Source organism: Electrophorus electricus, chromosome 7, assembly GCF_013358815.1.
Source record: "Electrophorus electricus isolate fEleEle1 chromosome 7, fEleEle1.pri, whole genome shotgun sequence".
NCBI classification, from domain to species: Eukaryota; Metazoa; Chordata; class Actinopteri; order Gymnotiformes; family Gymnotidae; genus Electrophorus; species Electrophorus electricus.
In genome coordinates this window covers 12,294,800-12,312,858 of record NC_049541.1, presented here as the reverse complement: position 1 = coordinate 12,312,858, position 18,059 = coordinate 12,294,800, and the positions used below count along the sequence as shown (strand labels likewise).

Below are 18,059 nucleotides of genomic sequence, written 5' to 3'. Positions count from 1 at the left end.
ATTGTAGCTTTACTGAAGGGATACAGTGAGCGTCAGGTTGCTTCCATTCTGAAAATTTCAAAAACTGTGTTCATAAAAACAAGGTCAAGCAGCAAACACATGGGACAACAACAGCTACAGACTGGCAGAGGTCGAAAATTACTCTATACCGACCGTGATGATCGCCACCTCATTCAGATGTCACTTAACAACCATAAGATGACGTCAAGTGATCTACAAAAAGAATGGCATGCCACTGGGCTAAATTGCACAGAGATGACGGTTTGAAACTGGCATCTGGAGGCAAGGCTGAAGTCAGTGCAAAGCTAGAAAAAAGCCCTTTATCAATGAGAAGCAAGGAACAGCCAGACTGAAGTTTGCGAAAGACCATAAAGATTGGACCGTAGATGACTGGAGTTAGGTCATCTTCTCTGATGAGTGTAATTTTCAGCTTTGTCCAACACCTGGTTGTATAATGCTTAGACAGAGACCTGGAGAGACCTACAAGCCAGAGTGTGTCACACCCACTGTGAAATTTGGTGCAGGATCAGTGATGATCTATGGGGTATTTCAGCAAGGCTGGAATTGGGCAGATTTGTTTTTGTGATGACACATGAATCAAACCACTTACAAAACCGTGCTGGAAGAAAACTTACTTCCTTCTGCTCTGACAATGTTCCCCAAATCTGATGATTGGTTTGTTCAACAGGACAATGCTCCATGTCACACAGCCAGGTCAATCAAAGAGTGGATGAGGGACCACCAGATCAAGATCCTAACATGGCCAGCCCAATCTCCAGACCTGAACCCCATTGAAAACCTCTGGAATGTGATCAAGAGGAAGATCGATGGTCACAAGCCATCAAACAAAGCCGAGCTCCTGGAATTTCTGTGCCAGGAGTGGTGTAAAGTTGCCCAACAGCAATGTGAAAGACTGGTGGAAAGCATGCCAAGATGCATGAAAGCTGTAAAAATCAGGGTTTATTCCACAAAATATTGATTTCTTGACTCATCCTAAGTTTAAATATTAGTGCTGTGTTGTTTATAAATGAATATGAGCTTATTTTCTTTTAATTAATTGTGGTCTGAAATTTTTGTAAGTGTTTTGTTATTTTGACCATTAGTCATTTTCATTTAAAAAAACATGCTCTAAAATGCAATATTTTTATGTGGAATTTGGAAGAAATGTTGCCAGTAGTTTATAGAATAAAACAAAACTAGTCAAACATATACCCATCAATTGTAAAACTAGAGAAACTGATCATTTTATATTCGTCTCTTTTGTGTGTGTGTGTGTGTGTGTTTGTGTGTAAACATCTGATACTTTGCATACTTTGATAACCCCTTTCACCCAGTTATTCAATCATTATTATTTGGGTGGTGGATCATTCTTAGCACTGACAGACTCTGACATGGTGGTAGTGTGTTAGTGTGTGTTCTTCTGTCACGAGTAGATCAGACACAGCAGTGCTGCTAGAGTTTTTAAACACCTCTGTGCCACTGCTGGACTGAGAATAGTCCACCAAAAAAAAAAAAAAAAAATTTAGCCAACAGTGTCATATGGGCAGTCCTGTGACCACCAGAAAAGTGGCGATAGATGATATATCATCTCTGACTTTACATCTACAAGCTGGACCAATAAGGTAGGAGTGTGTAACAGAGTGGACAGTGATTGGACACAGTATTTCAAACCTCCAGCAGCACTGCTGTATCTAATCCAGTCATACCAGTACAACTCACTGACACACCCTGTCAGTGTCAACGCAGTGCTGAGAATGCTCTACCACCTCTGTGGTGGACCTGTGGGGGTCCTAACCACTGAAGTGCAGGGTGAAAGGGGCTACAAACATATGCAGAGAAACAGATGGACTACAGTCTGTAATTGTAGAACTAGAAAATGCTCCTATATGGTAAGTGGAGCTGATAAAATAGACAATGAGTGTGGATACAAGCAGATGGACTTAATGAAGTGGCTTGTTAGTGTATAGCTAAAACAGTGTATATTATAAAGAGTATAATGTCATAGATACCAAAAAAGCTTTCTACTGTAATGAAATTCAACCACAAATACTTTTAGGGCATCTTTACATATTCACTATCTCCTTTCACATTCTTGTTTGCATATTAGGTCCCTTCTGTATTCCAAATGAAAATCTCCCTTATCAAAATGGACACAGCTGAATACTCCACAGCCTTTATGTGGAAACAGAGAACATGATAAACTAGTACTTTCCAGTCCTGGGCCTGATTTTTGCTAATGCAAAACACCAAAGTTACATTTACATTTACGGCATTTAGCAAACGCTCTTATTCAGAGCGACTTACAAAAGTGCTTTGTCATTTACTCATAGAATATATCCAAGTACAGTACAGTAGGGTAGAATCAAACATACCAATGAACTAGAATACTGTAGAATACAGGGATGAATGCTGATACCTAGAAGTACAAAATACATAAGGTCTATCTTAAACAATGATAATTGCTATAAACAATAAGTGCTAGAGTTTGTTAAACAACATAAACAACATTAACAATACCCTACAATAACTACATTCATGTAAAACAAGTAAATAAATACAGACAATTAAACACAAATATTAAATTACCTTTATCTTAATTTATATATTTCACATCAAACCCATCTTTGTAAATGTTAACTATGCAGCTTCCTCTTTTGGATTACATTTTCTCTTTCCATAATGGCTCTACTCTTCCTAGCAAAAAATATTTTTGTTACATTTTTTTTGTTCTTTTCCTATATCAAAATATTTTAGTCTGTTAATTTGTCTGAATCTATTCAAGACAGTCTTATTTACAACTAATGTATCACACTTCAAGCTATGACTTTCTGGAGTGTGCTCTGACAAGTGAATTCAGATAAACAATGCAGGGCCGAGTGTCTTATAAGGACAGCCTAGTAAAAAAAAGAATGTTAGTGAAAGTATAAGGCTGATTAATTATGGGGTAGGTTTATTTAATTAGCATTGCATAGAAAAAAAAACAAAAAACAAACTTGCACAGACGTCAGTACAAACTAACCAGTACAGACTTACAGGAATTATTCTGAGTGATTCTAACAATGTGATTCAGCATCTGAACTGCCTGAGTGAGTTATCTACTGGCATAAAAGGTGTTGTATGACATTGACACAACAGAATTCAGGCATAGTAAATCCCATAAACAACAGGGAATTACTAAACTAGTTCATATTCACACATATAAATCCTAAATAGCACATATTAGCACATATTCAGACCTGATAAACAACAGAAAATAATTGAAGTAACACATACTCATGAAAAGTAAACCCCATAAACAACAAGGAAGGGCTAAACTAGCACTCACCCAGACGAGTAAGAATTACACCAACACTGATTCGCTATCTGACAGGCCTGTAAGCCTAATATATTTGTTATATATTTTTGTTTCTCTTTGAAATATTGAACAGATACAATTTGCGACTTTGCTACGTGCTGCTAAAGCATGGCATTGCAGAAGGACAGCTGGCATGATTTCAGCACTGTAGGTGCTGATCAGAAAGAGGGTGAGCTGAGAATAAATGTAAATGTATATGGAGGATTTATTGTTGTGAAGCATAGTGTCATAGTGTATAAAGTCAAAGTGTATGTATATAACTTGGCAGCTCAGCTTAGCCAATCAGATTTTAGGGCCAGATCTATCTTTGTTTTTTTTTAAGCTTCCTGCCAGCTGCTTCACCAGATACAACAGTTCTGGAATGTTTCCCCTGCTGACATCACAATTCCATAGAATCAGTAGGATTCAGTTCTGCAAATGTTAGTGCATTTTAAATCTCTTTCTCAGTCACACACCCTCATCTAACTGTTGTCTGCAATGGGACTGAAATATAGCAAGACAAAGATTCAAGATATGTCAGAGCGGCAGAGGATAAAGAATAAAAAACCCATTCTGCTAAGGGGCACCTCAAGACGCCTGATAGGAACTACCAACAGCTCCACAGCTTCCTTACCGACATATTTTGACTTTTACCTACCTGGTGCAGTCATCTGTAAGCTGAACCGCACCCTGATTGTCTGGGACAACGCCACTCCACAAAGATGCAAGAGTGTGTTGGCGCCTTCAGCCGAAAGCAGAGCTGCTAGCTTGCCCTTTCTCTCACGTGATTGATGTGGGTTGCAGAACTGTTAATATTTTAAAAATAAACAAATAAACAACACATCCTGCTTGTGTTTGATTTTATGGTTTATATGTACTGAATAAGCATAGCTAGCCTCTGTAATGTGAAAATACATGTACGTGACTTCTACAGCAGACAGAGCAGCGTGACGCATGGCATTCCTATCCAAATGGAAATCACACACACACACACACACACACACACACACACACACACACACTGGGCCTCCAGAGCTGGATGGCAGGTGGACACAAGCAGAAGGAGAGTTTTTATACAGATTATATATAAACCTACAAACTATACAGTACACCTCCCCATCAATGAACTCACAAAATTCACACATGACAGAGGTCTTAACTGATGATGTCATCATGTCATTCAGGGTTTTTTTTGGGATTGACCTCATGTTGTCTGTATTTTAGGCCTGGTGCCTACTTGATTTTTCAAAACTCAACAAGCTCTTTCACTACTTGCATGGCATTTTCTTCTGAGGTGGTACCCCATGGCAACCACAATGGCGGAAAGTAGTGGTCACACACAAGTACACACTGACCCCTGTAAGATCAGTGCTCTTACTGTGGTAAAGCAATAATCTGATTCTATCAGAGAACAGGTTGAATCTTATTATCTGTGAATCAATTACAGCTACAGGCTTACCAGGGATTAGGGGTCCCAGCAATTGGCAAAAAAGAGAGAAACAGAACGAGAGAAGAAAGAAACTTGCTTCAGCTGGACTACTGGGGCCATTTCCTTCAGACTCTGTAAGGCACGTGGCAGGACCAGGGAGCTGGGTGTCGGGGTCTGAGTTCCTTCTGGGTATTTTGGAATTCACCACTGGTTTCTGGCTTTGCCTCGCACCAAACAGGAGAAGATACACCACCTGGTCTCACAGGTACAGTTCCGCTCGTCTTCTACTGTTTATACAACCCCCTAATACAGTTTAATTAAGGGAGAGCAGAAACATTCAGGATCTGAAGAAACTGATGATTAGAGCCACTGAGATCTTCAACCTGCCAGCAAGGGCTAGAAAGTAACCTGGAGTTCCTTATAATGCATTAACATAATACAGGCAGGGTCAAACAGCTGGGGCACAAACCTCAAAAGCACTGGGCTTTCATGTATTGTGGCTACTTTCATTGGCCATGGTTTACCTCTACTGGTTTGCTTAATTAATAAATTATTCTGTGTCTGTAATGAGTGATGCTGTTTGAGGGCCTGCTGAAAATGATAGTGTAATTGGACAGGGTTGACGGAGTGTTTTTATTTAGGCTGGGAAAAAAAATTCAATCCAGATTACTTTCATCACCATAGTTTTGCAAAGGAAATCAATGTGTCTGTCAAGATTTGATGAGAGTAAACAAAAGCATATGTATTGCCAAGGTCATAATTTAACTGTAATTGCTATGCTTACTAGCAAATTGAATAGCTCAAAATCACGGACGGATACACGTCCACGGGGAGGGGTTGGCGAGGAAGGCCATCAAGCCAATATTTAAAAGATATTTCATTCTAATTTCTCTTTCTTGGAAACCCTAAAGTGTAAGGGGGTGAAAGCGGATGTGTCATTAGGACAAACTGAGTCAGAAGTCTTTCAGAGGGCTAAATTACACTTCAGAGTAAAATAGGGGTTGTTCAAGGCACTCTGATATTGACCCAATGCTGACGAAATCTTCTTTAATGCTCCAGTAGCTGATGTTTCACAACACACCTTGGGCTCCTGCTCTCAACAAAAGGAGAGCAGATTCTAGAAGATGGCTTAGATTTTCATGGAAGCCGAAAACCCTCTAGGCATTCCATACATAAAGGTTCTATTCATAAATGTTGGAAGTGGAAATACTGTACTGTTAAAGCTTGACTCTCCGACTGAAGGCAAGACAGTTTTCTAAGTGAGTCTTGACTTTGGCCGTAGGCATCCACCCAATGCTGTCCATATTTCCTTCTCCAGCTGAATGATCTGTGCACTAATCACCAATAACCATCTGCAGAACTAGTGGCAAATATCTGCACCAGGAAGTGGACATTAATGTAGCAGGACTTTGGGTTCGGGAGTGGACCATAGTTGGACATAGCTGGACTGCGGTGTGTCCGCTGGCCCGACCATGGGGTAGACTCGCCGGAGCACGATGGACCTGAACTCACCCTCAGAGGTCAAGCAGATTGTACCATTCGAGGGGCTGAACAACAGCCTGACTGTTCATGCTGAAGAGAAGGGGCAAGAGCTTTCTGATCGGGGAAACTGGAAGGGCAAGTTCGACTTTCTGCTGTCCTGCATCGGATACGCCACTTACCTGGGACATATCTGGAGGTTACCCTATCTGTGTGGGAAGAGTGGTAATGGTAAGAAGCAGCAGAACAGGGGAAATTTCCTTATATGTTAATCACTGAAAAGATCTTTGTGGATTACTCTAGGATAATAATTCTCATCCCCGCTCTTAGGGGCTCACAGATGGTCCAATTTTCTTTTGCCCTCATCTAATTTAAGCACATCTGAACCAAACAAGAACACTAAATACCTGCTAAAGAAACAGCTAGGAGTAAGGATGGAGCAAAAATGGGTAGTGTCAGTGGTCCCTGAGGACTGGGGTGGAAAACAACACATCTAAGATTGACATGCTATTCAGTACCAGAGCTGCTGTCCCTCTCCAATGCACAGTTTACGATTTCCCCTGGTTTTGGAACATTATCTGAACGAATTGAACCATTCAAGCTAAATGATGAGGCGTTTTGCAGAAGATTCAAGTGCAGGAGTAGGAAACATTTAACTAAACACCACTCGAATCATGAGCCTATTCGACTTACTGCACATTAATTGTAACCATTACTAAAGATACACCTCCACCTATGCCAGCTAAGCAGCAAGGAGGAAGTTCTATGTGAGTGAAATTGACTGTTCGGTTCAGGCCCATTTAGGTCAGGGAATAGCTGATTAAGAATTGATCTAGTGTCAGGGATCTCTCCCTGATAGGACAGGCATCCTACACATGCCCTACTCCTCCATTAGACATGCTGCCATTTGACTACTGCAGAGGCCTGGGTCCTTAAAATAGCTATAATGGCAGATGGAGTTCTTTTGAGCTGCGAGTCTGTAAATCACTACTGACTAGTTTTAATGACTTATTCCCTGTGATCTTTCAATCATATTCACCATTTAATGAGGGCATTTAGCAGGTAAAGTGCATTTCGCACATTAGATTCACTCACATTACACAGAAATGTATATAAATGTTATTACTTGTTGAGGTACATAAAAAAAAAGTGAAGTGAAAATTATGCTTGCTGAAATACTGTAACAGTTCTACATGGGAATGCACATAGATAGCAATACATAAAAAAAATCACTAAATAGGAAAACCAAAAGTTCACTGTAGATAAAATGAAAGAGCCTTAGGTTATCCAGTCCATTAAGAAAACTTCTGTTACTCTCTGTGATCGTTTAAGCGTTCTAAAAGCACTGCAATATGGGAAATGCTGCACTTTTTAATCTCTCTTGAGTACATTCTGGAATTTGGCTTTTCTGATAATACAGTCAATAATATACATGGTGAATCAGCCATGTTACACATAGCACTGATAGGCACATCTAACCAGAGAGCAGGTATGAGACATGAATTATGGAAGGCTGTTTCAAAGATACCTTTGACTTTCACACTAGTGCTTATTGGGGTGCTGCTGGAAACTGCCTTGGGACAGTACACCTCAGTAAGAGGCTTAGGGGTATGGAAACCTATACCAATGATGAAAGGTGGGAAATACAGCCAAAGCCCTCCAATTTCCTTGTACATTTGTGGCATTATCCAAAGCAATTTACAATTATGAGTGAGTACAACTTGAGCAAGTGAGGTTTAAGGGCCTTGCTCAGAGGCCCAAGCATGGCAAGGGTAGGGCTTGAACCAGAAACCTTCAAATTAAGTCAAGTACCTTAACCACTGAGCTACCACTACCCCACTCATGCTGCACTTCCCAAACACACACCCACAATTTGTACCAAATTGTATAATAAGTTCATATAAAAAGTTACAGATGGTTCTGGTTAGGTCTGGTGTTGCTTTTATATCTTCTTTTAAAACTTTATATGAACTCCTGCGACCACATTTGACCACTTGACATTGAACACCTCTCTCTTGGTCACTCTCTCTCGCTCTCTCTCTTGCTCTCTCGCTCTCGCTCTCCCTCTCTCTCTCTCTCTCTCTCTGTCTGCCAGGTGTGGGTCGGGCTGCTGCGATTTTGTCCTTCTGGTTCAACATTTATTACATCATCATCATTGCCTGGGCACTCTGTTACCTGTTTAGCTCCTTCAGACCAGTATGTCCCACCTCACCCTCAGACTAGTACCTGTCAGGTCCATCATGCCTGCCTCTTTAATTCAGTGGCACATTTATTGTTCCAGCCTTTATTCACTTAAATGCATTATGAAATTAGCTAACTATACATCACTCATCCCCCCAATTCACTCATTCAGACACCAGTGAGATGGAATTCAATGACTGCAACTGTGCCATGAGCAAACATATGAGATATAGGTTTTACCACTTAAAATTCCATCTATTCCATCTTCTTCTTTTGGAGCACAATGTTCTGTTTTTGCTGTTCCGAAAGAAGGGTTATTTCTCCAGCTCTGGCAACCTCTGCTTCTTTTAATACATTCCTCCTATGCTTGTTTCACGCTTTTGCCCTCCGCGTCCCTGCCCCCTTGGCCAAACTCTTTGTGGACCCTTCTCCACTCTGGCGTGCACTTTAAAAGTCAGTGGAGAAATTAGAACCATCTAGTTTTTTTTCCTTTCTGGGCAGAGTGGCCTACACTGAGAGGGCTCTCTGTGTTTAATGGGATTTAAAAACTTTCTCCTCACCCTGACACACTGAAGCAGACTGCTAAACAAGCTTCATATAGCACTTGGGTGGACGGAGTCTGTTTTTTTATCGCTCTTTGATTTATTTGTTTTTGTTCTGTGTAATAGTAGTAGTATTGTGAAAGGCACTTGAAATATATTTCTATTATTCTATTATTCTACTATTATTAACATGCCTGGCATCCACTCATCAAGCAGATAGCTTCAAGAGCTACTCCAGAAGCCAAATTATGTTTGTAGTGGCATGCAAAACTCTTGAATCGGTAATGTTTCTTGGCTGGAGAACTGCTGATCTATCCATTGGTCTGTCAGCCCATCCATCTACCTGTCCTGATATCACCCTCTCCATCTCTCAACAGAAGCTGCCACAGCAAAGCTGCAACAAACCTAGGAATACTGATAGATATTTTTACATATATAGCCTGACAGACACCACTAACCTGAACAGCGTTGTCATGGAGTTCTGGGAGTATGGGAAGCCTGATCGATCTTATCATAACCAGCTTATGTTATCAGTTTACCACAGGCATCGATGAGGCCTCTGTGCAGAAATCTTTTTGCTCTAATCTAGTATAACTACAAAGTTAACTAGTTGATTAACCTTATCCTTAACTAGTTAATGAGGCTTGACACAGTGCCCAGCTCAGGAGGACCATAGCAGTGCTGAGCTTAACACTTTTTCTAATTTCAGACACGTGAAGCAACTCATCAGCTACTTGTGAAACTTTAATTAATTGGAAGGGGTATATTAGAGCACGGTGAACATGCTGCCTGTGGTGGTGTGACGCCCCTACGGGTAAACATAAGTTCAAGTTCAAAAACCAAAAACCCTACCATGATTGTTTATTACCCAGTTGATTTCCCTAATTAATTCTGTCCGCTGGCTTGAAATAATTAGCAAGTCCAGGTGGTTGGAACAAAATCCTGGAAAGGATTTTTACTTTACTTCTTAGCCTGAACTATACGTGTGTGTGTGTGTGTGTGTGTGTGTGTGTGTGTGTGTGTGTGTGTGTGTGTGTGTGCCTGTGTGTATGTGTGTGTGTGTGTGCCTGTGTGTGCCTTTGTTTACCTCTCCAGGAGGAACATGCACCAGTTGACCGGCGGTCTGGAGGAGGCTGTTGGCTGGGACTCTTGCCCTGGATCCTGTTCTACCTCACTATCTGGAAAGGTGTGGAGTGGAGTGGAAAGGTAGTACTGCCAGGGCATGTTTCCTGCATCACATGCCACCTACAGAACGTACAGAAGCCTGTGCCCTCATGGTTTTCCTGTAAAAAATGTGATCGGTCCCAACGTTCGGCAGTGCATGTATCTTGTATCTCTGTCTTATTGCTGTCAGAGGATCACTGGGTTTTAATGTGAATTACATATGTGGATAATACTCTCCAGTGGCTCACAGCCTTGATAGACATTACCAATTAAACACAATCATTAGCTTATAATGCACAAACCATAATCCAGCAGTATCCGAAACAAGTCACCATGAAACCCCAGCCATCGGAAAACATCTGAGCCGTGCTTTTTGCCAAATGGACTCTCTCCATCCCCCTCGTCATTGTTGTCCCCCTCCAGGTGGTGTATTTCTCTGCCACTTATCCATATTTCATGCTCTTCATCCTGCTCTTCGCTCTCCCCGGGGCTAGGGATGGCATCCTCTGCTATACCACTCCTGACTTCAACAAGCTTTTCAAAATCTAAGGTAGAGCTCGCTTCAGAGGCAGGCACGGAGAGTCCCACTTTCTCTGTAGTGCACAATGTTCTGAAATATAGTCTGCAACGTGAAAACATAATAGCAGGTGGCTTACAAGGCCAACAGACCCTCCAGCACTCCACCTTGCAGTGTGCCCATGAAATCTACTTCAGGAGAAACTTTCTAAACAAATGTTGCTGCTACACTTCTAAGCAGATACTTCTAACCACGTCTATAATATATACATGACAGGCATAAACCTGTTGAATCCTTAAACATTCATCCTGCACACCTTTGCCGTTAAGGTGATGGAAATAAGTGAAATGAAGACTCACCCATCCTGCTAAGATGAGACCTGACGCTGAGACTGCTCAAACTCAAAGAGTTATTTGCTCCTTGTCTGGTTTAGGTGTGGCTGGACGCTGCTACTCAGATCTTCTTCTCTTATGGTCTGGGTTTGGGTTCTGTCTGTGCTCTGGGGAGCTTCAATGCCTTCAATAACAATGTCAACAGGTAGGTCTAGTCTAACTCTACTAAATGGATAGTGAAATTAGTGCCATCCTGCCAATGTGAAAAAGATTTATTAGGAAAGGCTTATTTTCCCTACCACCCTGCTAAGCAGTTAAACTACATACATGAAATCATGAGGTGACCCCTGACCTGTATGTTAACCTTGGGCATTCTCCTCTGTGTTGTGGGGATGCCATCACGGTGTGCTGCATAAACTCAGTATGTTCACCACTATGTTTGCTGGCATTGTCATTTTCTCCATTGTAGGATTCATGTCCCACACCACCACCAAAAAAAAAATAAAAAAATCTATTCAGGAACTAGCTGCCTCAGCTACACATGCAACCATGCACTGAAGCACACAAACACACATGTACACACCCACATGCACACACACGCACTTATACCATTTAGCTGATGCTAGTATCCAGAGTAATGAGTGCTTTGTTTTCTCTATGGAAGAAAAATGCATACATACACACACGCACACACACACACACACACACACACACACACACACACACACACACACACACACACACACACACACACACACACACACACACATTTAGGATTTAAAAAATGGAGTTACAATAGAAGCTTGGTATTAAGATCAATTAATGTGGAGAATGGTTGCTTTGTTCCAGAGCTTTGAGCTTTGGTTGGGAGTGTGATACACTGACATCACAGAGCTGGGAGTGTACAGGGTGTGTGATTCTACACTCTGGGTCCGGGACTGGTATGTCTGGTGTACCCTCAGGCGGCCACTCAGATTCCCCTGTCCTTCCTCTGGGCCATTTTATTCTTCCCCATGATTTTGATGCTAGGACTGGATAGCCAGGTACTATATTAGCCCCCCCGCCCCACACACACACACACAAATACATACATGCATAAGCCCACACATAGATACACACACAAATATAGGGATGGGGGGTGACTGTGCTGTTATCTGGTTCTATCCAGTACCACACACACACACACACACACACACACACACACACACACACACACACACACACAGGTGCTACACCTCTAAAATGCTAAAATGCATATTTTAAATAAATTCCCAGAAGTGTGACATTCTACAATTTTGTTTCATCTAGTTTGACAGCTTAAGCATACTGCAAAAATAACCATTCTGGAGACCCTAGTATATCTAAGTATGGGCATGGCAACATGGTTTTATGACTATAATTTCCGTCACAGTTCTGTGCTGTGAAAGGTTTGGTCACAGCTCTGATAGATGAGCACCCCACCCTCCTAGAGGAAGAGAAAGAAGGAATTCATCCTTGTCATCTGCATTATAGCCTTCATCATTCTCTTGTCCCATTTCACACAGGTAAAGCCCACTCCTACGGAATTTTGTGTTTTCCATTCCAATATAACTGCCTGAACTGCAGTTTTTCTCTGCGATTAAAGGTGTGTGTGTGTGTGTGTGTGTGTGTGTGTGTGTGTGTGTGTGTGTTCGTTCTAAACTGGCTCAGGAGTTTAGATTCAACTGTCTGCAACATTTGAACTCAAACCAAAACATTTATACTCAAAATTGCTGGCTTACGAAGAGCACAAAAGTTTATTTACCAAATGATCAGCAGGGTTTACAGACTTCAAGAAAAATTTCTTGACACCCCTCATTAATTTTAAAGATAGCACGCATCATCTTCATAGCAGATTACCTTTATTTAACAGGGTTTCTCTCTTCCTCTCAGACTCTCATCTTTCTTCTCTCCTATAGAGGTTCTATAACAATGTTGATGAGATGATCGGCTATCGAGCCCGTTGCTGGTGGAAGCCCTGCTGCCTTTATTTCACCCTACTAATCTGCCTGGTATGGAAAATCCTTTCTGCTCATAAAAACACCAGAGATCCCTGTGACAGAAGCCATAAGCAAAGCTCCCCAGTGAGGGCCACGTCCTTATTTGACCCATCATTCACTCTCCCACTCTGCTTCTCTGCACCATCCTGCCATTCATTGATCCATCGATCGACCCACGCATTAATCAACTTATTGATCCAGCTGGAGACTGATGGCTGATGGCCAGGCTGTGTCCCATGTTTTCTGTGTGAAGGGAGTCTTCACTTTCAAAGCTATCGATGTGACCCCACTGACCCCGGGCAGCTATGTGTACCCAGAGTGGGGGCAGGGTGTCGGCTGGATTATGCTGCTCTCCTCCATGGTGCTCATTCCTGGGTACTTCGTCTACGGGTTCTTCAGCACTAAGGGCAACATTCGCCAGGTAAGGCTTTTTTCACTGGCTTTTTTAAACCTGTCTTTCACAGCTGAAAGCCACTCAGATATCTCCCCCCCCCCCATTTAAATGTACATGTACAGCATTTGGTAGGTGACCTTTTTAAGTGCATATCTAAGTGCTCAGTCACTCAGTGAAGAGGTCAGTCTTCATTTGAATATAGCCAGTGTCACATATTTTTGTGGTTCTCGCTCACTTTTTCTTTTTCTAATTTTTATTCTAAATATTTCCTTCAGGACTTGCTGGTTCTATGTCTAAGACCGTAAAAATACATGTTTTGTATCAGTTTTAAAACAGCACTTATACTAAACACAGTATTAATGGCTGTTTCCAACTGTTTACACTGGCATATAATGACCACGCCCTCCGAGGTGATCCAGCCTGGAAGGAACAAAGACAAAGATTCTGTCTGACATCACTTCCTTGAGTACAGAGAAGGGCGTTCAGGAAACAGAGCACTGAAAAGAAGCACCCTGGCCAATGACTTAAGACCGGTATTCCTTCCTAATTCTTACCTGCTGTCAGCTGGAGAGCATTTCTAAAAGACTGAACTGCAACCTCAGCCCACATGTTCGTATTTCTTTTAGTGTGAGAACTTTGTGTGACTCAGGCATGGCCTACACTGAGAGGACTTTATTGCAAAACCGAATGTGAATTTGAATGTCAAACCAATTTCTCTGCCTATGAACGTGCAGAGAAAGTACAGAGAAAAATACTTTTTTCAAGCTTTCACCTTTTCCTTCAGCACATAATGGATGATGATTTTGTGGTTCTGTGTAGCATTCGAGAAGACTAAACTCCCTATATATAATTATACACAATTCAAGGCATTTTCACAGACTTCATAACAGTTTTCACAGGCACATAAAACACACAGGCATAAAATACCATGAATGTGACAAATTAATTAATGGGTGAAAATCGTGCTTTTTTTGAGAGAGCTTTTTTTTCTGAGACAAACATATATGTAAAGTGGAATGAAAACGTATTAGGCCATCCAAAAATAAAAATAAAAATATGTTTAAAACAGTTTATCAGTAGTATGCAGAACATGTTTTATTAGCTCCAGAAAGAAATGTGGAATGCTTCTTCTCTTAACTTTAGCTGTGTTTTGTTCTTTTCTCTATGATCCCACACAGCATCAGCTCGGTGGAGCACAGGGCCCTGTTCTACTTGGCCTGCACATGTACAGATGTGTCAGTTCATTATGTTTCATCATCATGCTGAAAGAGAGAAGAGGTTTGGGGAAAAGGTGTTCGACCCACATCGAGTCATCTTAAATATATATATATATATATATATATATATATATATATATATATATATATATATATATATATATATATAATGAGTAAATGCAGTGTACTGTAGCAAGAGCTGTAGAAAGAGTCAAAATTGTAGTAAAGTACACAGAGTTTCCAGAGAAACAGAACTTTTCGGACAGAGGTCCTTCATCAGCTGTATAACCAAAGTGCGAAGCACCTCTGAAGGACATTTATCTGAAATGCTCTGTTTCTCTGGAAACTCTGTGCACTTTACTATAATTTTGAACATCTCTACAGCTCTTAAAGTACATGTGTACAATTTATATTTTATAAATTGTAAAATAGAAGTTAACTAAGATATGTATTTCGGAATTTCAGAGATTGTAAAGATTGTGATGCCTAATGGCATATTCCATAGTTACTTTTGTTTATACTACAGATTTATAGTTTATTTATATTTGATTTTTCAATTAGGATTTCCTCAATAAATTGCTATACAAAGTTATCTTGATGTCTAGAGGAATTGTTCAAGTGTTCAAGTTAACCAAATTATTCAACTGAAAAAAAAAAGTTTGATTATTGTTTGATTAATGATAGAACAGCTGTGCCTTATTTTAGTATTCTTCATTTTATCTATAAAGAAACTTGTTTGAAAAGCCTTATATCTGATTCAAAAGGCAAGTGTTTTGATGTCACTATCAAAAAAGTGTTTTGCACAATTTTCTTTTATATGCATACTACTGTATGCAATATAGATGTGTTTAATTAACCATTTCTGGATATAAAATAATCACCTCTGACAACATAATGAATTTATTTTACTGATATGTAAATTTAGTATAGTAATACCAGTTTAATCTACACAAATTTAATAATAAAAATGCCTGAGCCTTTTTACATATTTAATATTGTAATATTACACGAAAAGAAAGTTTTTGTTTAATTCATTTCCTTTATGTCATTATTTGTCTCTCAGAAAGTGGGGTTTTTTTTTGTTCGTTTTCTTCCCCATCTTTATGTGAGCTTATGCTAGTAATCCACTAAGAGGCAACATCCCACCAGATGCCAAAGTCCTTGAACAGATCAGATAAACGGCCCAGTGACAGGATCAGATTCCTTTGTGATGTCAGAGACCTTTCCCCGTAATGCAGCCTAGCCAGACACCGTGACCGCTCGCCGCTCTTAATTTAAAAGGCTTCTGTGCCTGTCAGCTTCGGCCCTCCGGATTTGCACTCTAATCGGAGTTGTTCGGGGGCACTCTGGTTATGGCGTCTACAAGCTGAAACACGAGAGAGTTCAGAGCAGATATAGTTTACCTTTATTTATAAGCCTGATGGACACAGACATTTAGGTAGTCTTGTTAAAGAGATCATGTTAAACAGTCCCATGAGTTACTGCAGTTATTCATGGTTTCGCATCTCTGAGCTGAAGCAGAGCGAGCAGGTATCCCCCCCTTTTGTTAACAGCTTGATTGATTCAAACATTTAAGTAATCTTTGTAAAGTGCTAATGCAGTAGAGAATCATAACAGTCCCGAAAGAGTAGAGAATATTATTGTCTGTATAAATATTAAAGACATTATAAGAATACAACGCCATTGATCAACGGCCGTGTCTGAAATCATGTACTGGCATACTATACATTTTTTTGTATGATTGAGCAATTACTGTGTTCATGTTCCCAAAGCCCTACCTGGATGTCATACTTTGAAAGGGCTAGTGCACTGCACAGAACACTTGTCTTACTATTTCAAGGAAACTGTGGGACTTACATCAGCTCTGGCTGAATCTGTGAATTACAAATATAAGAAAACAACATGTTAGATTTTCAAATTCACTGCTTACGTATGTCACCTTAAAAAAAGCTGGTTTGGCTAATTTATATTTGAAAAGTGCCAGCTAACATTAGCGAGGTTACCTAATAAATGATCTGTCATACGAGCATCTCAAATCCTTGATATGCATTTCAGTAGTATGCAATTTAACCGCATACTTTATAGTGTTCTTAAATCGTGTGCAATTCACAGATTAGCCAGGTGCATATACTCTGACAAACAGAGCAGAGTATGTGATTTCAGACTCAGCTAATGTGTTTTTATGGAAATATCAAGTCACCACTACAATACACACACTGAAGAGGACTTGAATTACATACAGAGCATATACTGCGTACAGCTCACAACATAACCCAAAAATTAGGCAAGCTCAGGACCTGAAATGTTATATCAACACTTCAACACATATACTGAGCGGACATAAGTCGTTCAACCAAAGGGGGCAAAAAAGCACTTCTCAAGGTTAAATGTGTAGACATAAATAATTTTAATAGTGTGTTGATAGACAGAGAAGAAAGGGGGTCAAAGCAAAGAATGTGAGTGGTTGTTTTTAAGATATGCCAGAGCCCATCAATCACACCCTGTGTACCTAACTTAAGAGTCAGTACTATTTAAAGTATGGGAAGCAGAGTGCTAGCCCTTTCGACAGCAGTCAGCTGTTAGCATCTTCGCTTTTGGCTGCATACCTGACTCTTAACAAGCCTCTATTGTATAGGATGGTTGTGTCTCAGATCTCAGGCACTACACACTCACACGTGGTTCAGCCAGAGGTTTTCCCAACCTCCATTTTAACCCCCTGAGGGAATGTGTGCAGGGCTGCTAGAAAGACACTGAAAAACCAACAGCATTCACTCAATATTTCATAGACAAGAAGATTCTCGTGTTATTAAAGGAACTGGCTCAACGTTTGAGACCTCTTCTTGATCTTAATTCGAAGGTGCCATATGTCTAAAATGTAAACAAAGCAACAAAACCCTTTTAGAAGAATGTCAGGTTTGCAAGGCTGGGCTCACAACTGTAAAATATGAATTGGGAGAGTAAAGGCAAAGCTGTCCTTCACGAGTGCCAGAGGTCAGCTAAGTGGCCCAGCTACGTTGTTTACTCTGTAGAGGCAGAGTGGTGTGGTGGTGAGCAGGGACAGTTGGGATTAGTCGACCTGTTGCAGTGCAATCAGCAAGCATGGGCCAGCTAAATCGACCCTGACCACCAAGCTCCGGAGAGATTTGCTCACTCTGCCTCTCCCGACAGTGGCTTCAGCCATTACCTTATGTGGAAACGTGCTAGGAATGAGATGAGAGAGATGGGATCAGATAGGGAGCTTCAAACTGCCGCAATGTAATTATGAACAAAGCATTCTGGCTGATAAGAGAAGGGGGGGGGTTCTTAGACATATCGACATTTACCAGATCCAAATAACTTCAACTCCCTGTTCACGCTGTGAATTTGATATTTACAGACTTGGAACAAATAAAAATAAAAACAAACAAGCCATTGTTCAATTTTCAGTCCAGTTCAAACAAGAGCAAAGCAGA

General features: G+C 40.7%; 1 protein-coding gene across 1 annotated transcript; it reads left to right on the top strand.

Annotated features, from left to right (window-relative positions):
* The first annotated feature begins 6,259 nt into the window (after window positions 1-6,259).
* On the top strand, window positions 6,260-13,842 carry slc6a1l (solute carrier family 6 member 1, like). Its single transcript, XM_035528135.1, is given in 16 exon segments — window positions 6,260-6,473; window positions 7,789-7,878; window positions 8,338-8,438; window positions 9,343-9,452; window positions 10,061-10,107; window positions 10,110-10,171; window positions 10,553-10,684; window positions 11,080-11,182; window positions 11,368-11,402; window positions 11,405-11,511; window positions 11,907-12,021; window positions 12,390-12,446; window positions 12,448-12,522; window positions 12,916-13,008; window positions 13,250-13,416; window positions 13,770-13,842. Coding segments are annotated over 16 exon segments (1,581 nt in total).
* Window positions 13,843-18,059: the final 4,217 nt, after the last annotated feature.